Source organism: Ambystoma mexicanum, chromosome 1q (assembly GCF_040938575.1).
Source record: "Ambystoma mexicanum isolate Mex_15411 chromosome 1q, UKY_AmexF1_1, whole genome shotgun sequence".
NCBI classification, from domain to species: domain Eukaryota; kingdom Metazoa; phylum Chordata; class Amphibia; order Caudata; family Ambystomatidae; genus Ambystoma; species Ambystoma mexicanum.
The window spans coordinates 1,011,724,927-1,011,749,125 of NC_090922.1; the positions used below are offsets into that span (position 1 = coordinate 1,011,724,927).

Sequence of the window (24,199 nt, forward strand, 5' to 3'; positions counted from 1 at the left end):
TTTCAGGGAAATGACGACATTTATATGTGTGTTTTAAACAATACTGGACATGTGGAAATTCAGAATGCTTTTTCAACTGGACAAACGTCACCAACCCTTAGACCTCAGGTAAGTGTGTGTGAGTTTGTGTATGTTTGTTTCTGATTTCATTTTATGTGAATCCTTAAGCTCAACAGCATTGCTATGCCCTGGATGGCAATGTGATTATTAGTAGCATCGTTGATATAAGGGAAGTACCCTTGGTTTCATTCTAAAGGATTCATATAAAGGCACATAAGAATCGCCCACCCAAACGAATACCACAGAAACAAGCTGCACCATGATTCAATAGACCTCTTTTGTGGATATAGAGAGGGGGATGTCACAATCACATGAGGAACCTCGTGCTCGGTCTTGACGTCACTGGACACCTTATAGATTATTCAACTACATTGTCAAGAGCTGGAAACAAGTATCAATAATTATATATACGAACCCAACCACCATAAATATAGTAAAAACAGAATTGGCACTGAGATCAAAGGAAAATTATTCAAGTAGTACAAGAAAGAGAATCAAGAGAACTTACTAGAACTACAAATCATAATTGTGTAATACTGGCACCAGTGGTCTGTCAAGTTAGCTTACATGGTCAAACTATAAACATGAGCAAACTCTAATTGCTCGAGCTAGGCTCAATTTAATTCAACTGAGATCAATTAAGGCTAAATGGTTGAATTTAGGGTCGGTGGGTAATGCTGTTAATTGTTGGTTTTGCCCATCGAGCTCTGAAGACCTATTGCGTTTCATATGTGTTTGTCGAGCTTAATGAGAGACATGGCGTAGAATTAAAGCACCTGTTTTAAGAATCTATGGGCCTCATTACGGGTCCGGCGGTAACCGTGCCAGTACTACCAGCGGATTGCCACCGGATTCATAAATATTTACCAGCAGTAAATTGTAATTCCCCTATCCCATAGAGTCCCATGGGACTCTATTGGTATAGGGAACCGGAAGCACTGCCACCATTGTTAGCGGTGCTGGTGCTTCCGTGAGGGTCTGCATACCATTGCTGCTGTGCCCGGCAGGGTCCGTCCTGTCGGCCACAGTGGCTCTGGCATGCAGACCTGTAATATGCCAGTCTGTAAACAACGGTGCCGGTAAGCTTAACGGCACAGTTGTTTCCGGACCGGCAGGCTCAGAATGAGCCCCTTTGTTTTACCCAATGCAGACCTGCATTGGTCTATTCAGTATTGGTTGACAATCCCCTTGTTACTTAGACATCATTGTGTTACATGGTAACAGCATTGAGAAGGGGAGATCATTCACTGAAAGATATTATTAATTCATGAGCAGGACATTTTTGCTCACAACAATAGTTTATTTAAATCATGTATTTTATCATTGTAAATGCATGATTTATAAATTGTTTGTGGATTTTATTTATAAAGAATCGTACATTTATTTGTGTGCTTGTACTTTGATGGATTGTATTATCAAAATAGAGTTTAGAGCAACATATAAAACAAACCCTTTGTGAAATCCTGTTGTGAATCTCTATTTGATTGTTGGTTTTTTCACTCCCTTTCTCTTCCCTTTCTTTTTCCACCTGAAAAAGAATATCAAATAAATGTGCACACCAATTCTGAGTATGTAAATGTTGCCTCTAGAGCGCCCTCCTTTCCTCAATGAAGTGACACATGTTTTCTGCAACATAAGAGAGGGCCCGGTCCTAGCTCTGTGGCGTGCCATTGCCCCAGCTAGCCATGCCCATCTGTCACCCCCCTGGGAAGTTGGCCGTGGCATATCAGCTGATTTGCTCAGATATTTGTATAATGAGCAAGCATGCATGCAACGGGTGCACTTTTCAATTGCCAATGCGTTTGATATCTTCCTCATGCAGTCTATCGAATCATGTGAATCTGCCCTAATCACGCTAGTAATATTAGTCTGGCTCTGGATCTGTTGCACAATTCCATTCATGTCAGATTTTAGTTAGTGCCCTGTGTCCACGGTCAATGCACCTGCAGCTACCATGATTAGTATGCTATGGTTAGTTTGTATCACATTTTTCCATATTGCCATACTCTGGTTAATTTGACCAACAGAACATGGTTGCATGAACAACGGTTTTATTATCTTCATACATGTCCCAGATATTGACTGGATCATCACTATGGCCCCCCATTGCTACCATTATGGGGAGGATGATTTTATAATGTTTTGGGGTAACCTTCTCTCTATCCAGCAATTTCCAATTCATTTGAGTCCAACAGTTGCAGCTATTTAAGGGATGCTCCTCTCTTCAGTAACACTATCAAACCCAATATCTAAACTCAGGATTACTGGGTTATTTTCCCTTTGTGGCTTGGGAAGAATACAAAGACGTTTAATACTAGATAATGCATGGACATTTTTAGTATATGCCCAATGAGGCTGCATTTAGCATGTCTTTTGTAGGTGTGACCATTTCAAAGGCATAACAATGGTATCTTTACACTGGTGGTAAAAATACCTTGGAAAGAGATATGTCTGTGCCTCTCTTGTGAAGCGTGCATAGAACCCAAAAATGTCTAATGTTAGCTGCTCCCAAGGTAGTGAGGAGTACACACAACATTCTTATGTTGGCGGCTAACAGCGTGGGGGAGAACCCAAACAGTTTTCATGTTGCCTTCTCTCAGAGAATAGTTGCTCTCAAGAATCAGGAGAACCACAGAAAGTTAGCAGAGAGAACCCGTACATATCTCACGCTGACCCAAAAAGGTTATTGTTGTTTTCTCTTAGGTACCAGGAGAACCCAATCAATTATTTTGCTTAGAGACTGGTCTCTGGTATTTAGCACCATATAAAAGATGAATTAATTAATAGGAATAAAAAAGGGACTAATTCCAAAGGACGCACTAACCGACACACAGACCTCACATAACTGTGCTACTGTTAAAAGATGCCAGCCCACATGCTGGCTACCCACACTCTGTATAGAGCTCAGCTGCTCTCGAGCTAGGTCTGTGTTTTAAACAATACAATTACAAAAATAAAATAAAACAAATAGCAGGAGCTGAGAGCAGGACCTAAGAACAGAAGAAGAGATTGAACATGAGCTAATGGCATCTTGCCATGATATGACACTCACAACTGACCTACACTAGAAGACAATCAATATAATTATTTGCTTCATGACCACAAGTGCAGCAAACATTCCTCTGTCACTGTTTGGTATGTGGCTTGAAGTGGAAAGCAAGGCTTCATCATCAGAGATGCTTTATTGGCTATGTGTGTGGCTAGGAGTCTTGCCACAGTCTTCCCCGGAGCAGTGTTCACTGGGACATTGCCAGGCATCTTCTACAGTCATATAACACAAAAAACAATACCTGCTCAAACTGTACACTGGAAAGGGGGCAAATTAAGGATTAAATGGCAGTTATCACAAGTTGTGCTTGCCAGATGGTCCTTTTACTGAACCTGTATTGTATTGGTCATTATACCTGCTACTGTTAGATGTGTGCACCATCTAAGCTGCCGAGTATCCCCAATGAGCGAGGACAATATTCCTCAGGCTCTTACTATCAGTAGTGTTTACTGAAGATGTATCTGGTGGTGTGGCCAATAGGATCTATTTACTCTCTGATGATGAAGACAGTGTTCCTGAGGTCTTTGGTGGCTGCGTGTTGACTCAGTCTTCCTTCAGTAACAACATCACCTGTGGTATTGGTACATCTATGTCCATCTGAACTGTACTTCATATTTTTGGTTCAGAGAGTTCAGAGAGTTCATATTCAGCAGAATTTCAGCCCTGTTGATCCAAGAAACAAGCCTAGAAGGGATCCAGTGTTAACTTTCATACAAGATATCCATGCATGCTTGAGGGGATATCATTCACTAATTGTGCTGTAGCCACCCTGCCTACCAAATCAAGTACCCTTATCATGTTGGCTAGTTTGAGTTCCAAGAAGAACACTAGTGGAGGGTGGGGATGTTACTGAGTGTTGTGCTGTGGTAGCTGGCATGTTTGGATGCCTCCATCAAAGGATGTAGCACACAACCTACAACAAACAGAAGATGCCAGTGTATTGCTGTATGAGGAAATGCTCATTCTAAACCTTGTCTGCGACTGTTGCAATAGTCATAAATGGCACTGCATTGTTTACTTAACCTGTCCAACATGTACATGGTGCATTTCCAGTGGATGGTATTTGTGGCCATCAAGTTGTGTTCTGGAAACCTGTGGGAAACATGCAATTGATACAGCAAATTACTTGCACAGTTTTACTGTAATCTTATAGTTTTGCCTATATGATTATACATATGAAAGATTGGATTGCTGGCCAGATTGGAGTTAGCAGGGGACACTGAGAGAGCATCATTACGAGGTTTGAGGTAAAACCAGCAAGGCTACCTCCAAACTCGCATCCGGGTCTAGCACCCACATATAGGCAATTACCGGGCTATTCCGGGCCAGCCGGACCCGGTAATTGCCCTTTCGTGGGTGCCGGGCCTGGTACATCCCCATTCCCATTTGAGCCACATAGTGCTCAATGGGAGTGGGGAGGGTGGTAGCACTGGTACCGTTAATAACAGTACCGGTGCTACCATCATGTTCTGCTTGCGGGTGCCGGTACGGCCACCAGGCCAGGTCTGCTCTCTGCAAAGGTACCCGCGAGCAGAACTCCTAGTATGGCGGTACGGTAGCAACAGTGCCGGTAGCGATACTGGCGCAGTTGTTGCCTTACCGCCATAGTTGTAATGAGGCCCCACGTCTCCCAACATTTAAGTCTTTGCATGAATCAGATAGTGGGAGGTGAGAGATGGGGCAAGGTTTGTGACGTGGAGAGAGATCTGATGATTTAGTCCAAAGTGATAACACATTTCAGTCATTCAGGGTTGTCATTTTATGGAATCCCTTATTTCCCTTCACTATCATATGCTTAACAATTAATGTTAGGGGACTCAATTGTCCTGATAAGTAGGTCAGGCAGTTTGCAGAGAGATCGCTTTTGCTCAGGAAACCTATTTACTACATAAAGACCAAGGTAGGCTTAGAGAAAGGAACTGTCCTGCAATCTTCCTGGCATACACCACTTCTAAATGTGCAGACAGGGACATTCTTATACAGAAAAACACTCTCTTGTAAATGGAATATCCCATTTTTGCTTACTGAGTTTCTAGCAGGGAAAGCCTTGTTGAAAGCAATGGTCTCTTTACCAAATGAAAATCAACAGTCATTCTTTCAGTGTCGGGAGGACCTTGCTAGGACAAATATACCTTTGGGGGAGAACTCAACACTTTGATGTCCCAGTCCTTGTACCTTTCCACGGGAAGAAGTGGGAGGGGAAATATAGCATGCAGGACACTTGTAGAACACGTTTACCAGACATTAAGGCTTTACATTGTTTTCCCATTCACACAGGGGTTACATACGTGATGATTAGTTACTGTTTAGCTCAACTTCACTGACCATTTAAAGGACTTCACACCGTATACTTTATTTGATTACTGTCCTCTTGAATGTTTATTAAAGTGCCACTGATTTTCAAAGCAGAGAGGTCTACCACAATATGTACCCTACCACAATATGTATTAGGGGGCTGAATGGTGTTAGAGGCACACATGGTTAATTCTTAAGTTTGAATAATCCAAAAGCACATTTGCCAATGTCTCTTGGGATGCAGTTAGTGCCTCAGTAGGGGTTCAGAGTTAGCACCACCTTCAAATCTTGGTAAAGCCTATGCACTCACTCTTCTGACTGAATTTGGTTCTTTGGAGTCCTGGTACCAGGAAACAGACTCTAGACAGGCATTTAGAAGGATACAGGGTGGGATATGATATGTGTGTATGCAACAAACCAATAGGGGAGAGAGAGGTATCTTGAGTCTAAAGCAAAATAATCAAGAGAAAGTCAAAAATCAGACATAATTCCAGCCAATCCACGTTAGAATTGATAAGGTGACATTTTTGTAATAGAAACAATAAAAAATAATGAGACGCACACCGAACAAGGCTGACTGAAAATGTTTGTATTTTGGACCTAAATGACAGCTGAGATTTGGAGAGAGTGTGACAGAAAGTCTCAAAGAGTAGCCTGTTGATAATAGAATACAGTGTAGCCCCAAATCCAGGTGGGCGCTACCAGACAGTTTGCATAATGGTTTCTTACAACAAGTCTTCCAAACAGCAGTTAGGCCTTGTGGTTAATAGCCTTTCGTTACACGGAATCAGTTAGCATAGCCTTATGTGTACAATATATGAATGCAAATAACTAGTTGGGTCCTGGGAGACTCTCTGCCAGACATTAGTCCTGGTTACAAGAGCCTTACCCAGAGTCTGTAGCTCACTATCTTTCACAGAGAAGAAATATCCCAAACATATCAGTCTCTGTCCTGCCCAGCATTTCGGTACTGGACTGCCCCAGGGCAGGTCAAAGACTGATATTTTTGGGATATTTCTTCTCTGTGAAAGATAGTGAGCTAAAGACTCTGGGTAAGTCTCTCGTAACCAGGACTAATGTCTGGCAGAATGACTCCCAGGACCCCCCCTTGTTAATTTATAATATATGAATAACAGAATAATAATAGCTGAAATCCAAATCAGGCAAAGATAGAGAACGGCAGGCTGTGACGTCAGGTTGCTGGGACTGGCAAGACCTGCCAGGAATGGAGTCTGTGTACAGTACAGACATGGGTTACACAGAATGGGCCTTAGCATGTGCATATTCTGCCAGCACAAAATAAAACACAGTGTACATATAGATAGCCTCTAGATGTTTTGAAGAGACCCAGAAAATTCAGACATTTTCTGATTTTTATAGATGTCTATACTTTGTTGATGGTCTATGCCCAGACAACACTCAAATTTACATTAAAGGCAAATTATGGATGTTAGCGAATTGCCTACAGTTGAACCCCAGTAAGACCAGTTATTCTATTTGGCCCTAAATCAAACTTATGACTTACCCCCTTCGATATTCTTTGACATCTAATATTTTACGGGCAGCAGTAATTAGATCTAACGGCCCAGATAAATCAACTGGTAAAAACACCCTCTTTTTTAAAATTAGACTCCTTCACAACATCTCTCCATCTATTGAGAAACTAAACTATCCATAGGTGGCCAGATCGTTCATTAATGCCAGGAATGACTATTGTAGTTCTCTTTATTTAGGCATCCCTAATTGCAAAGTTGAATTACTGCAAAATGTCCCAAACAGGACAGTCCATTTGATTTTTTCACTTCCACAGGCAAAATCTATTACCTCTTTCCTTCGATCCCTACACTGGCTTACAGAGGGATGGGGCCAAGCCTGATTTGCATAAGGTCTTTCCCCTTCTGTAATGGCTTGGCAGGCGAAGAACGATGGTCTGGAGGGTTGCCCAGAGCAATGCCACTGGTTAAGATTCATTCTAAACCTTCCAGCCATCACCTCTTTGTTTTTGCTTTGTCACCCCGAGTGGGATGGGTATGCACAGACGTGGGTCCTGTGCCTGCTGGGCCTAGAGACCCAAGCTACTCCTCACAGATGAGGCCCAATAAGGCCAAAACATGTTTGGGTATGCTTGTGGTCTCGTGCAGAAGGGATGTGAACTAGCAGTTCGGGCTGGACTGCCCCTTTTGGGGTGGGCCCAGGCCTGATTTGCATAAGGTCTTTCTCCTTCTGTAATGGCTTGGCAGAGGAAGAACGATCGTCTGAAGGGCTGCCCAGAGCAATGCCAGTGGTTAAAATTCATTCTAAACCACCTTCCAGCCATCACTACTTTGTTTTTATAGTGAGATGCAATATTGTTTTCAATATCCACTGCCTGTTTTTTAAATACATTCATGGGCAAGCATCTATCTACCGACAAATAAAATCCATCTGTACAAACCAGCCTGAACATTACTATCAGAATCACTTCATTGCCTCGTCATTCAGAAATCTAGATATAAATACAGAGGAGATATACTTTTGTTGGCCCTTGTCTATGGAATTCACATCCACTATCCTTGAAATCAATAAACAGCTATCTACTGTAAGTATCAATAGTAAGATCCGGACACAGTGTCATCTTGATTGTGGGTCACAAAAGAAAAGGGGGTTGGAAGAATTCTATCTGTCCCTAACTGTAAGGGAGTTTCCCTGCTTCAACACAACTAAGGAGTGTCCATGTCAGGATACTAATCAAATTAAGCATCCCCTGTCCTGTGCCCAAAAACCCTAAACTGACCCTTGCATGCTAAATTAAATGCAATGTGTAAACATGGATCTTAATAAAGTTCAAATCATAAATCACTCCATTGTAGGAAAGAAACAAATGAAAGTTTCAGCAGGGGAAACGGGTTTTTCTCTTTGACTAGATTTCACCTTGTTTTCCACAGATGTTCTGTTATTCCTCAAAATAAAGTCGTAATCTTAAGGAGAATGATTCTTCCCCTTTTCACTCCTCCATTTTAGTCCTCCACTGATGAATTTCATACTATTCACAAAAGGGCTTGGTTGTTTTCCTCTTTCCCCTGATTCACATTTAATGTTCCAATACTTTATAGGTTTTTATCTCACGTTCTCTTTTTTTCTCTCAGTTGTTCTGATATGATTTCATCACAGTTCCAATTTGTTCAAGGGGGAGAACTCTCTCATTGAGCAACAGTTCTCTTGAATCAAAACACAGTTCTCTTGAATCACAACATAGTTCACAATCCAGTAAATTTCAGGGCTGACCTCTGATTTCTACACTTTAAAATAGCCCACCTCTGCAAAAGTGGCATTAAACCAAGTTTATTTCACAACGGCCGCTGGGGAGATGCTAGAAAACTCCTTGGAGTTGAACTAACCTGAGTCTTCCTGAACCACAGAGCAGATACAGTATATATACATTTCCGGAGCAGGCACACTCCCACATTTCCCTCATATTCTCTTCCAAAATCATGACCCAAACCACAAGTGGTTTAGCTCTGTACAAGGAAATCTAGTCTGCACAATATCATTGGCTGCCTCCACTGTGGCAGCATCCCCTTAGACATACAATTTCATGACATTGCAACTACAAGCCCAGCCATTTTCTTGGGTTCCTTCCTGCAAGATGAACACCCCTAACATGGCAAACAATACAATGTTAGTACTGCCTCCACTTGGTCACACACCTGCAATGCTAATGTATGGGCACTTCACTTCATGAAGCTACACGGGTCAAAGTGCATAAGGAGAGACATTTCCAGAGTAGTAATATATTATGTGGTATGCATCAGACAAACCTACAACTGGCCTGATGTAATTCCTACTGCAACAGCTTATTTTCTAAAGCAACAGCTCCCTCTAGCGTGACAACAGGGACAAACATACTTCCAGTCGCTTATTATATTGCTAGATACATGCAAAAGTACATCATTGTAACAACATCGCATCCATTCATAACATGAATGTGGTTCATGCAGTGTGAACCTCCCGTTTCTGTTGAGATACAATCCATCTCCCCCAACACTCTCGTGAATACTTAAAGGGGTATGAGCCTTACCTTTTCTGTTACACACTTTTTTATATAGGGGAGCTTTCTAAGTCCTTCTTTTTCCTGGTATACACTCCTGCCAGGGTATTGTTGCTTGTTCCTGAAAAAGGGGTATTGATATTGATATTTTATTTCTATCGCGCTCGTACACAAGTGTTTCAGAGCGCGACAAGGCAAGGGAGGGGAACAGGGGAGAACAAAACAGCAATCTTACTAGGCCCAGTGACATTGAGAACGTGCAAGTGCATGGGAGAGGGAGAGGGGAAAAGTGCATGGAAGGGGGAGAAGTGGAAAGTGCAAAGCAGAGGAGAAACAGATAAATAACAATAAATACATAATAAAGGCAACAGTTTTAGTGCAGCCAGCAATTTGCAAGTGCTAGGTTTAAGGCAGTATACAGGGTAGGTCTAATACGTGCAGGATGAAAAAGGGGCAGGCTGTATGGGTACAGATACAGACCCCAGTGCAAGGGGTGGCCCGGAGGCAGTGCGGGAGGGTGGCAGGGTGAGCAGGTACCTGGGCCCGGAGGACAGAAGGTGGCCAGGTGCACAGTGCCAAGAGAGAACAGATCAGCAGGGGAGAGGGGGAGCGAAGGCAGAAGAAAAGAGGAAGGTCTTGAGGTGCTTCCGGAACCAGAGATGGTTCTCCTCAAGTTTTAGAGTGGCAGGGAGGCTGTTCCAGAGGGAGGCCCCAGCCGAAGACAAAGATCTACCCCAGCTCGTTTGTTTGAAAAACGACTGACCCTGAGGGAGTTGGAGGTAGAGGAGCAAAGAGCTTGAGAGGGGAGGTATTTGCGGAGGGATAGCTGAAGGTATTTTGGACCCAGGCCCGAAAGCCTTGTGGACAATGCATAGGGTTTTGAATTTAATACTTGCATCCACTGGGAGCCAATAGAGAGATTTCAGAGCTGGAGAGATACGATCCCAGGGCTTGAGGCCAAGGACAAGTCTTGCAGTCCTGTTCTGGATTAGTTGCAGAGTGCGGAGAGTAGAGGCAGGTAGATTTAGAAAGAGGCTGTTACAATATTCCAAGCTAGAGAGAACCAGAACTTGGGATACCATGAGCTTCTGGGGGAAGGAGAGGAAAGACAGAGTACCTCTGAGGAGGTGCAGTCGGAAATTTGACTTTTTAGAGACCTCTGAGTTGTGGGCGGAGAAGGAAAGGGTGGAGTCAAAGATGACCCTGAGGTTCTTAGCCTCGCAGGTGGGGGTAGGAGGAGGGCCAAGGGAGGCCGGCAGAGAGTGAGGGGAAAGGATAGTGAAGGTGTGCCGATGAGGAGAATCTCCGTCTTGCTGGCATTTAGACAAAGATCATTGGCGCCACACCAATCATGAATGGCAGTTAGGCAATCAGAGATGAGAGAGGGAGAGGAGGTGGCAGAGGGCAGCCTGAAAATGCGTTGAGTGTCATCAGCGTAGCACTGCAGATTTGAGCAGAAAGTGGCAATACAGTGGGCGAGAGTTGCCAGGTATTGGTTGAAAAGCCAGGGCGAGAGGTTAGACCCCTGGGGAACACCACAGGTAGAGAGGAAGATATATGAAAGGAAGGACCCAAGTTGGACCTGAGAGGTTCGATCTGAAAGGAAAGAGGTCAGCCAGGCCAGAGCCTGATCAGGGATAACCAGGTTTTCACAGAGACGGTTGAGCAGGATGGTATGGTTGACCATGTCGAAGGCAGAAGAGAGATCGAGGAGGATGAGGACAGAGGGTATGTTAGAGTCAAGGTTGGAAAGCAGATCTTCATGGAAGTTCAGGAGAGCAGGTTCTGTGCTTATGGCAGGTCTGAAGCCAGACTGGTGGTCATGGAGACAGCCAACAGAATTAGAATGTAGGTTAAGCTGAGAGATGGCCAACTTTTCCAGGAGTTTACCAAGAAAGGGAGTAATGGAAATTGGGCGATAGTTAGCTGGACAAGAAGGATCAGCCGTGCGTTTCTTGAGAAGAGGATGCACGAAGGAGTGCTTCAGAGGGGAGGGGCCTAGTGTCACTGTTTATTCTTACCCCCTGGTTTACACACCCGCAAGGTTCGCATCACGTACTTGCTAGGGTTTGATTCCAAGACTCAGTGTTTGTCCAGTTCCCTAAACTGCCAGGGCTCCTCCGCTCTTTGTTCACATTCTCTTTTATCCAGCTCACAACATTTCTCCAGTACTGGGTCATATTAAATCCACTGCTTTTATTTAGGCACTTGCTCTCAATAAGGTTCATGTCTGTAATAGTTGAACTTCCTTTTCTTAGACTATTTCTCTGAACAATGTTTGTATCAGTAATGATTGCACTACCCTTGCTCGGGCTCTTTCTCTCAAGAATCTTCATATCAGTAATAAATGCACTGCCTTTATGTAGGCTCTTTCTCTCAACAATGTTCATATCGGTAATGATTGCACTGCTTTTCCTTAGGCTCTTTCTCTCAACAATGTTTGCATCATTAATAATTGTACTGCCTTTACATAGACTCTCCTGCGTAGTACACAGTACACAGCATTCACCCAGAACCGTGCCATTAGCCCACTCACTCTCCCTTGGCTTACCGGCTATGGTTGGGGCCTTCAGCATTTCTTGTGTATCACCAGCGTCTGTGCTCCGGGTCCACTGGCTGGCAGTGTGCCTTGCGAGTTCTTCGCTTCTTGCTTTTCCTTCTTCTGTGTTTGACAGCTTCGGCTGCCTGAAACATAAAAGTGGCAAACCTTTCCTGACTGGGTTCCTCTGCACACCGTGCCGATTGGCCTCTATGCCGTACTCTGCAGTCTGCTCTCCTTCAGCATCCTTTAAAGTGTCAGTGCAAATCAGGTGCCTCTCCAGTCTCTGGCTCTCTCGTTCTCCGGATCTCATGTTCACCTTTGTCCTTTTTAAATGTACCAATCTTTCTCTGCAGTTTCGAATGGCTAGTACGCAGCACTGGTTTACTGTGTCCAGTCATCCTCATTACTACATCCCTCTTCCTTGTTGCAGTACCAAAAAGGTGGGGTTGGGAGGTAAATGAGGTTCTGGGCTAGAAAAACCAGAAAAGTAATTATCTCTATTGCTATGACCCATGTGGTATTGTTGCGATGGCAGATGGTTGTCACTAACAGCTATGACTGAAGGGTTGTCTTGATTCAGTCTTTTTTTGTCTCCCTGGAACCTGCCCTCTCCCACATGGTCCACCCGCAGATAGCCAACCCCAGGGTCAGAGTCAGGTAGCTTCTGCCCTTACTTGTCCATGTGGGAGAGGCTTCCATCCAGCGAATCAGCAACGAGGTTGTCAGATTTGTTACACGGCTTTTGAGAGTCACTGACATCCTGCCACTTCTGTTGACACACCTGACAATATTGTCTCATGTTAAGTCATTAGTAGTGCCTTGACACAGATAGTTCTGCATGTGTTCAAATCCAAAAGATAACAAAAATATGTAATAGTGGAAGCCCTCTCCAGGATCTACCCTCATAAGAGAGAATGGCTAGAAACCCTCTTTATAAAACAGAAAGTCATGCTGATATTTTTTCTCTTAACTCAAACAAGGATCCAAGGCCAGAACGCTTTACAACCCCTTTTTTCAAGACATTTCACCCAGATTTGTTAGACAACCTGAACGAGCTTTGAAACTAATTTCAGAAAATGAGAGAAATTACAAAATATTTAATGGAGAGTGTTAGGGAGTATTCTCCAGGCTAATTTCCCTTACCTTTTTAGTCCCTCAGCAGATTTTCTGGATTTCTGGGGTTTGATTCTTTTACCTGATAAGAGTGTGAGCCTTTTCCCAACTCTTTCATCTATTTTGCTGTGTGTTTTTACTTCTCGTGTTCATGTATATGGAGTCTCACCAACTCCATAGGCATCATCTTTTTACTGTGTGTCACAGAGCACCTTTAGTGCAGTGACACAGGGTTGTCTTTTTTCAGACTTCCCACTTTAAACTCCATTTTCTCACAGAACATGTAAAGTTGCAATTGGCTCTATTAGTCTTTTTAAATTCACAGACCCAGCACACACTCTCTTACAATAGAGTGCTGGAAGGGTTAATACTTAACCCCTTTTGTCTGATTCTCATGTAACATTTTTATGTTACCCTTTCTCTAAGATTTGGCTGGTGGCAGTGGTATCTACAATTTTTATTCTACTGCATTTTCTACTGCAGACTATGAAAATAGTCTTCGGTACCATTGGAGGCTAAGGTGGTAGCCTCTAACTAAACCCGCTAATCCACTTGTATTTTTAACTTGGTTCCGTTTGGGTTTTTTTGCCATTTCTTTTTGTAAAGGTCCTTCTCGTGTTTTTCTCTGCGTACAAAACCAGGTTTGGTTCCTTTGTTCGCCGTCCTTTGGTGGACTCCTGCACAGAAGTACTCCTGGGGCGTCTGAGTGTCTGGGGTGAACAGGATGTGAGCAAGGAGTTTGAGACTCCCTGCACAGGGTCTCCTTGGAGACCCATGTCACACTCTGTGTGATTGGCTGTGGTGACTGTCCCGCCAGGACAGCCACCCTGCTGAGTGATTGACAGCTAGGCTGGTGTGAATGAGAGAAAACTGATTAAAAGGCAGGCCTCTGGGACTGGAAGGCAGAGTAGCTACTGGAACAAGAGAACCAAAGGAAGCTGAAGGAAGGAGACTGCTGCACCAACTGAAAACCCCGGTGAAGCCCTGCTGCAGGTCTGAATTGCCTGAAACTTCAAACGACAGAGAAGACCTTCTAGGAGACTTCTTCCCTTGAGCCTGGCCCTCATCTCCAGACTGGTCAAATTTTCTGTGCCATGCTGCAGGAAACCAGATAGCCAGTTTGAGAGAGTCCATTTGTCCTTTTAAGGCATGCACCTTTTATTCATTGCTTTGCTCCACTGTTGGCCTCTTCCCTGGGCAGTGCAGGAACCTCCAGACATCCTCCTTCTTGTCACCTCGACAGAAGCTCCCGGAACAGCGAGACTGCAGGAACTGCCAGGAACAACTGCCTCAGTTAGTGCCTTCTTCATCTTTAAAGGTACTGTTCAAAATACGGCTGTTCCCTCCATCTGGCCACTGTGAAAGTGTTTGAAATTGTTCGCCTCTGCAAAGGCTTGTCCTTCTCTTCCTTTGCACATACATTTTCTTCTGACCAACTTCGTTTTGAACTCTTGGCAAAGACTTAACCGCAAACTACATTGAACTGTGTGATCCTCTGCAAAGACTCTGAACCATTGACATTGGCTAAGGCTTGAATCCTAGTTGGAGTAGCCTTTTTTAGATTGCCCTGCCTATAACTTGATGGTGCTATTGATTTTTGATAACCTTGTCTTTCCTCCCTTTTAAATTGCTGGAGTGCCATTTTGCTCACACTTCATTTTGAGCTTAACTTGTCCAGAATTGATTGGGTGTTGTTGTAGTATTTTAAGACTGTGATTTTCTGCTGCTTTATAATAGTGAACTGTTTTCTAACTGAGTAAATAAATGTATATTCTTTTACCAAGAAACCTTGAGTGTTTGTTTGAATCACTGTAATTGCTGTCCCTGGTGTAACCCTTGATACTGCTCACTTTACTCTTGAGATACGTTTGGCTGCTCAGCCATCACTACTACTTTACTGTGTAGTACAGGCTTGTACCAAAGGTGAAATTGTGCTTACACTTGTAGTCTTAATTGTGTGTAGTGGTCCCAAAGGGTACTGCACAGGATTCTGCCTAACAGAGGCCTCTCTTAATTTCAAGGGTCTTATCTCTCTTCATTATTAATTACTGAGTTCATCCATGGAGATGCTCCATCGGAAGTATCAAAATACATGGGCAACATATATGAGTATACCTCTTAGTTGTGTGGAATGGTCACTTGTTTGGACCAGGGTCAGGATTCCTCTATGTGTGTCCAAAACAACAAGCTGTCATATAAGACAGTGTATTATTGGTTCTTGATGTCAACCAAACCGCATGCTATTAGAGGCAATATTCCTGTTTTTCGCAAAGGAATTGTTTGAGGGGTTATTTGACCCATATCTCATAAGCCTGTCCTGGGTTGCACCATATTGCCAATGGATTCCAAAATGTGTACACAGAATGATAGGAAGAGACTTCCCACAGGAACCCTGGGTGGTGATGTAGGCTATCCCAGCAGATACATTATACGCCTTCTTCATTCCCACTGCCCACTGGCCATGTGATCACTTCTATGATACTTAAGACATACATTATTTAGTGTGGCACATTGGGTCAACTGAGAGGCACCTTCCATTCATTTGTGGTTTAGTGAACTCTGTGAGGCGATGACGTTAGAAAGACTGCCCTCACTATTGAGAGTGCAGAATCACATTTTCTGAAGATTTGGCAACCACTTCTGCAATATCTATCTCAGGATTATAGAGACCTCACACTGCATTTGCCCTCCCCACTATGAAAAGAGTGCTTTGGTAATGTTTGTGTGCTTTTAATGATTTAATGTCTGTTATTCTCATATTTATGTGCATGAGAAATTAGCCTAGATCGGAGGTGGTTAGGGCTGTGGATCGAATTCCTGGTCAGAATATTCATTGTTATTATAACATATTTTTAATGTTCTTACTTAGCCTTACACACATCTGACATTAAAGTGGGTGTGGTGGCTGATGTGCCTGGACTGGTAGACTGGCTCTCACATTTTACATGTCCAGATGTGACAGTGTTTGAAAGACACTTGACACTAGTGGACAAGGAGCTTTATCTTTCCCTTGATCACTGCAAATGTGATATTATTATCCACCTTTTTGGAATATGCAGTTTCCAGAATAATTTGTTGCTGCTTCCTGTACTTCAATGGGTTATAATGTAATCATCATCGTTCCTCTTTGGTCGGTGGAGATGAGAGGAAGAAAGGAGGCACTTCCTGTTCCTGTATACTGTGTACTGTTTCTGCTGTAATATCATAATCCTCGAGATTGAGTTCTGTTTGACGTGGCTGATCATGCTCCTCTCCGCCATGTCTTATTGTGCTATAATACGCTGGGTGTTGTTTGTCCCAGCAGATCAGCAGATCATTAGAGCCAATCTGCACCTTTCACATTTCTGCACCAGAGACCGTGGACTGAAATTATTCCTTCTCACATTGACCACAATACCTGAGCATGTAAGCATGTCCAGTGCTTAATTTGTGCCAGTGTTTGCCAGTGGGCAAAATCAGCACTCTTTTTTGGGCACCGGCACATCATGCAGGCTGGCGCACAGTGTGTAATTGTTTTGTTTGTTTGTGTAGATTGATCTTGATCATCTCACTCTCTGCTTGCAGGCGCATTGGCTGGCTGGGCCTGGTAAGCCCCTGCCACTTGCCTGACTACAGCGCAGTGAATCAGGAACAGCCAATGAAAAGTAACATTCTGTGTCACTAGTGTAGAGAAGGCGCTACGTACCCCCACCTCTACCATCTCGCCCACAGCACCTGTATGTTGGATGCCAGAGTGTGAAACACATGTGGTACCAGTAAGAATCTGGCAGGCAAGGTTCCCATTGAGGTAACCATACCTGCATACGAGACAATACGATGGTCGCCTGAATGAAATTCCGGAAGAAACAGGACGGTTGAATGACAAAGAAGAATGGTGATGTTATCACCATCAACGTCATGTAGAGCATACTTGTCATATAAGGGAAGAGATGCAGACACTAGAGAATGTAGACAATTATATAAGGCATCAAGAATGTATTGAGATAAATGGCATCTTGGATTAATATGAAGAAGCTTATGCTGCAGACATAATGAAGAGCTCAAGCTATTTTACACGTATACGCATGCAAAGAAATGCAAGCAGATGAAGTATTCCTAAAGGATATCTAAATAGTGAATAGATTGTGGCATGCATATAATATAATATATATATTAGAGTCAGTAGAAGATGGATGTTTCCACTAGGTACAATAGCAGTGTTGAGCAAAAGAAGAAAGACCACTTTTTCCAGTTTCCAAGTGTGGCACAGTTAGAAAACAAGTGAATTAACAAGGGTGAAACTCAGAAAGGCTAGATTGGATGATCCAAGAAGCGAAGGCCATATCAGACTGGAATAACCAGACATTGGATACAAATTGTGTGAAAGAACGAAGCTCCTGTGCAGAAGGCATGGACAAAAACAAGAAGACGTCGGAGGTCTATTAAAGAATAGAGTTTTAATACACTGAAAGCTCAATTTCGTGGTCTTTAGTCACGTGGGGGAGAAGTTGGACGAGCATGATGGTCACACCTACGCACAAAGGCAGAGTGTGCCTTCACTCCCCTGAATTCCCCAAAGCAAAGGACTCAAAGTTCAAAGACCTACTTGACAATGGACCACTGAGGTGATGATGGATGGATAATATTTGGTGGGATGCTATGGTTAAGACAAGCTCATCTGCACCTGGACTTTCAGCCTGCGTACCGCCAACGTGTTTTGGGAGGGTACTGACAAAGGTTAGAAAGTAACCAATGATAGAGGACTGCATGATGAAGGGTTCTATGGTTGTGTAGCCAATTAGACGTTGTATACTTAGTGACATTCACAGTGACATATTTTAAGGGAAGGGCTTAGTTGCCCCACCTGATGTTAAGACACACATCATTTACTTCCACTGCCCTAAACAAATAAGGATTGTATACCTAGATGATCCTTGTTAAACCTATCACACTCACCATTAGGTTAGTAATACACAGGTTAAACGTCATCAATTATTAATATTTGCTATAAGAATGTATTTTTTTTATGGAATGTGTTGAGAAGTCTCAAGAGAGATCATTATGAGGGATGTCTGTTGATATCCATTGTACTCCCTGTTTTAGATAACTGATATCAAAACATTATCTTTTTCCAACTATCTGAGTTGTTTCTATCATTGATGTTGGAGTAAACTCTGCATCCACTGTCCAGCTCTAAGGTATTGCTAACCCATCTTAAAGCGCTGCGAAGGAACCTCAGTTCATGTGGTAGCAGAGATTTGATGGTTAGATATACCCATCGAGAAAAGTACACTTTGGGGGTCCCTGCAATATCACACGACCTCTGCCATTCGGCTGAAATGACGTGAAGCTCCCTGTAGATAGCGGTTTAGTATAAAGTAATACTTGTACACGCTAGGTCAAGATGGGTTCCCGGTTTCCACAAAAAACCCTCCCTGTGTCTACAGGAAGATGAATGAACAGAAGGTTGGAAGAGGCTACTAAAGAGGTATACAATTCCGAGAATGGGAAACTGAAAAAACACAAATGGTGAGTAAATATTGAGCGAGGTGACAAAAGAGTGAATGGGCAGTGGTTAAAGAGAACGATAAGGGGAAAATATGTAACGGAGGGAGGTAGGGATGATGTCATTTAAGGAACGATGAGCATTAAGAATGAACAGAAATTGATTTGCAAGCAATTTAAGAAGTATCATGAGGAGAAGCCACGGCGGTGAAGAGTGGACCCAGTGCCTGCACGTTAATAGGGCGTGACAGAAGGAACAGCACCTAAAATCCCATAGAGGAAGCTGTAGGAAATGGGTTTGGTTAAAGACAAAGCCAATGAAGTCTGTTCACACTCCGTATGGAGTATTTTGTAGGGGTAAAAATGACTCTTATGAGAGAAGACAAAATACATGTGGCCGGATGGGTAGGTCTGTTTGTCTGTTTGTTTTATGTGATTGTATAATGATGATGAAATATTAGTTGAAGTCGATATAAATAAAGAGGAGAAATGCTAGAGTTAGAAGGACTAAGCGTGTATTTAAAAAATTGATTTGTATTAATGATGTTTTTTAGCAGATTAAAGTAAAAAATTGGACAAATAGAGGCTTTAGAGCCGGCAACGATCGTGCACGCTCATAATATGTTGTTTTCCAATGAATAAGCAATGTTGAATTTTGCAAAGAGTAGACAGTGAGTATGGACAGTCAAAGAGTGACATATCCAACATGGAGGATATTACTCCGCTTATACATTGCTGAAAGTACACACATTTGAGCATAGATAGTACACCGAGGAATAAGGTAGAGGAACTTCAGACGAAAGATGCATGTCATAATTGCAAGAGGGATTGCTATTTAAAGGCAGTTCTGAAGTGCATTACGACATATTTGCATGATGCATGTGCAAGAAAATAGCTAGACAACCAACTAGCGAGCTAGTGCTTTTTAAAATATAGATCAAAAGGTAAAAGATGACTCGCCTCTCAGCAATCAAATAGTTAAGATATGCACAGAGGGGGTGAGGCGCCTTTCGCTCCACCTGCCACACCTAAAGCGTATGGCGATAATGAAAAGAAGGATGGGCTTGTACCCACTAAGGGAGCTCAATGCAGTAATAGGATATAGTAGATCAGCGCAATGAGTCATCTGTACAAAGCAGCAACGAGGGCACGAAGAAACATACTGAGAGAAAGATGTGATCCCTAAGGTCCTACGAGACAATTAGAGAAGCGACGACAAAGGAGCAATAGCTGAGAATATCTTTAGATATAAAAGGGATAGTAAGAAGAAAAAGACAAAACTGATAGGCTAGCACATATAAAGAATTAATGAATGGGTGGTCAGAGTTTGCACAGACTCAATGGTAAGAGCAATGAGGACATGAGAGCACACAGCATTGATTGTATGGAAAGAAAGTAATGAATCCTAAACCCAGAAGTGACAAGGGAAGACTTAGAAGAGCTCTTCCCGACACATGAGTTGAGAAGTAGATCTGTCCAGGACAAATTTGGAGGATGAAGCAGACTCTAAAAGCATTCGGGACAAGATGGAAAAAGGCTTTTAGTACACGAGAGCTAAGGAAGTCCTGTAGTGGAAGGGTCAAGATGATCGATTCAATAGTATACCGTTATATGGCATGAAGAAAGCCTCATGCAGTGTAAAACCTGAAGAGATGTCTTTTAAATAAGAGATGATGAAACAAAGGATTATACATGATGAGAATAGAATATGGCAAAAAGGGAGACAGCATATTTATGAGGAGATGGGTTATATATTTAACCTTGTAGAAAGCTTTCAAGAAGTAAGAAAGTGAGGCGGTCGGATTTAGACCTCCCAATATTTGCCCGTCAAACTTAGTGACGCAGCTAAAAAGCAGTCCCACAGTCAGAGTGAGTAACTCATCATTATATGTGAGTAGGATAAGGCCATTGCAGATAGAAGGCAATGTGGGACCATTGTCCCTGCCACAAGCAGGCAAACGATAGGTGGCAAAAGTGAGCTTTTGGGATTTTTACAGTTCTTTCATTAAGAAAGGAGACCCTCGAGGAAGGAACTTCCAGGATGATTAGGCAAACTCATGGAGTAACCGAGATTGAAGATAAGGCAAATGAAAAAACTTCTGCATGTAGGATAGATATCAGGTATGACAGAACATTTCCTTGTTATATGAAAAGGTTAAGGAGTCATACAGGATAACCAGCTGTTGAGAAGAGGGATTGAAAAACTCGCCTGCATATTAGCAGTAAAAAAAAGCTGAGGTTTTTCAGAATGAAAAGGTGCAGTAGTCAAGCGCTGAGAGTGCAGTAACATTTTCAGACACAGTAAGTCACTTATGAAGACATGAGAGAACATAAACACGGATTTAACATTCTTCTATACAGAAGAAAGACATGTTTGGGTTATTTTTGGTTGTATTTAAGGCAGACAAAGGTTCACATACTGGTGTAAAATTAAATGACAAAATTAAGCATGACGATTTTTATTTTTTGTTTTTAGATAAAGGCGCAGAATGTTTTTTATTAAGAATGTATTGATTAAATGAGAATAAATGTATAATGTATGTTTAATAAGAATGGTTATATGAGGAGTATTGGTAGAATTAAAAATGTTTATTATAAAGGATTTATATTGTTTTTTGTATATTTTTTAAAGGGTTCTATATTTAGAAGTATGGGGTCATGTTCAGTGTGAACATTTTTTTGCAATTATCGCCTTCACCATTAGGAGGGCTAACAGTATACTAAGGGGATGTTTTATGATGTTAGTTATTAAATATGTATTATTCGCTATGAAGGAAGAACCTAAAGGCACGTTGACATATTAGAATGCTTTGTTTATGGGGTGATTATATTGAGTGTAGAGTAATGAACCCTGCCATGTTTGTATTGAAATCACCGGCAGGGGGTAAATACTCATATGATTGATTTGGGAACTTTATCCCAAAGGTGAAGGGAAATGCATTGATAGCCGAAGAGTGTTCTTTTATTTGAAGAGTCGTTTAGAATTGATGAGTGGGCAAAAATATAGGGGATCCACTGGGGTAAAGCATACGGCCAACGTAGAGTTTGAATTAGTGTCCAGTGTATGACTACCATCTCACTTTTACGGCACAGGCTGCAGAATTAGTGTCAGTGATTGTCGCGCTCAAAAAATATGCTTACCAGGAAGTAGGGGTGTACAGTGACTCTACCTTTGTGACATTGACGGTGTATGTAGATTAGCACATCGGAAAAAGGAAATGGCCACCTCTAAGAGGGAGGTCTCTGGTGCAGCATGTATTCTTATTGGGCACATTTTTTAGAGCAATACAGCTCCCAGTAGCCATTGCACTTAAACATGCACTGTTTATATGGAACAGGTAGATTTTAGTTTATATGAACATTAGAAAGCAGAGAAGAAAGAGAATGTGTTGTATGTATTGAAGTAGGTATGTTATTTGAAATGTTTATAAGTGGATGGAAGTATGATGATGTTGACTATGTTGAATTATTGCAATAAACATTTACATTTTAATGAAGAAGGACTTAAGGACAAGTGCCTCAAGATAAGAAAGACATGTGGACGTTGAGAGGGTGTTCTTTAAACCCCTCTAAAGCATTGTGGCAACAAGAAAGTACTGGTAAACGAGTGATGCCTGTAGCCTTTATTAAGGGTGGTGTTGGAATAGCTACACTACCGTGTGCATGTCATCAGGAAAAAACCTCACCACAGAAAGTGTAAAAGATTGGTTTAGTTTTTGAATATGGTAGAATACATTGCATTTTGAATAGTAAAATGTATTGTGAGTCAAAGGATTATTACTGGGCACACGTTATACGGAAAGAAGGAGTTAGACCGAGATTTCATGGTTCCTTTAGTACTTGCATATAGACTCGGATATATGATTAATAAGGATATGTACTTCTTGAGGTGAATTAAGTCACCACAGCTGAGAATCATAGCACGAAAAGTGTTTCTTAGATGGAGAATATGGGAGTTAATAAGAGTTATATTTTAACCTTATTTTTGTGTTAATGAAAAATTCTGTGGAGGGGTGTTCAACCTGGAAAGGAGTCCGTTTTTGGAAGGGTTTCATTTTATCAATGCTCATTGTTATAGAACTAGTCATAGACCTATTAAAGTTTCAAGGACGTTGAATCTGAAAATGGTGAGGTATTTGGGGTGCTGAAACTGGATATTTGGTGGGTTGAGTTAAACTTGGAAATGGGTTAGTATCAGCAATTTGGAGATGGGTGATTTTCTGAAACCTTGCATTCAAGAGAATATATATTATTGTAGATCTTGACACCCAAAACTTAAATAGTTGTTGCATGTAAAGCATGGAAGAAGGTTGACGGTCCATTCCAAAATTGCAGAGTGGGTTCAAATTAATGAGAGGTCACTTTCCGTGTGAACAGTCTTTAGCTGCCACCGCATTCGCCATAGAGAAGGCTACAAGCATAGTGATGGGATCTTCTATGACGTTATTTGTTGAGCACGCATTATTTTCTATTTTAGAGAAACCAAAGGGCACATTGACATCTCAAAGGTCTTCTGCCTTATTCGAATCTAGCGATTAAAATAGTCAGATGTAAAATAGTTAATGTTTGTAGCAGAGTCAATGACAGAAGGCGAGCCTGCACACGATTGTGCAAACTATGAAGAGTTCTATGATGAAATCCCTAGAATAAAAGAGAACGCATTAGCAGGAGGAGAGATTGTTTTCATTCACGGTTCTTCACGGATCGATCTGATGAAGCACACGGCTAGTGGGGAATTTCAGGTGCTTAAAAGTACTCGACTGCCATCTCATTATTCAGCGCAGGCTGCAGAATTATTGGCATTGATACTCGCACTCGAGGATCACGCAGACCAGGAAGTAACATTGTACAGAGACTCTGCCTATGTGACGTCAACAGTGCACTTAGGGTTAGCATATTCAAAAAGAAGGGGCTACCTCTGAGCAGACGGCACGCCAGTGCAGCACACTGCCTTATTGGACAGGCTTATTTAGGCACTACAACTCCCAGTAAGCATCGCAGTCGTCAAGTGTGCAGCTCACACTAAAAGGACAGATTTGATCTCACGTGGAAATCAAGCAGCAGATGTTGTGGCCAAGCGCATAACAAATACAGATAAAGAGATGATGAATGTTGAGACTCCTAATGTGAATGAAAATATTGTTGTAATGATGACTATATCTGAAAGTTATAATGACCTGTCAAAAATGCAGTAGGTAGAGGTCCAGGGGGAGGCACCTTAAGAGGAAAATAATGTATGGACGCGAAGAGGGTGTTCTTTAAACCCCTCTGAAGCATTGTGGTGACAAGACAGCACTGGTACACCGGTGATGCCTGTAGCCTTATTTAGGGTGGCACTGGAAGCGCTACACCAAGCTGCGCACACAACGTGGGAGAATCTCACTGCAACTATTGCTGAGGATTGGTTTGTACCAAATCTATTAGAGCATGTTGCATTTCATGTAGTGAATTGTCTTGCGTACCAAAAATTCATAGTTGGGTATACACTGCGCACAGTCAGGGGAGTCATTCCGAGACCTAATGGCCCTTTTCAGCATTTACATATCGACTATGTCAACATGATACAAGTATGTAATGGATATAGATACCTGATTGTAGTGGTGTGTCCCTTTTTAGGGTGGACTGAAGT

General features: G+C 42.3%; 1 protein-coding gene across 1 annotated transcript in view; it reads left to right on the forward strand.

The window, feature by feature from the left end:
- Window positions 1-24,199, forward strand: part of LOC138540371 (putative ferric-chelate reductase 1) — a 1,004,090-nt gene that overhangs the window by 430,740 nt on the left and 549,151 nt on the right. The window contains exon 7 of the mRNA XM_069641679.1: window positions 7-108. Within this exon, the coding sequence (XP_069497780.1) occupies window positions 7-108 (102 nt within the window). The remainder of the gene's footprint in view (window positions 1-6; window positions 109-24,199) is intronic.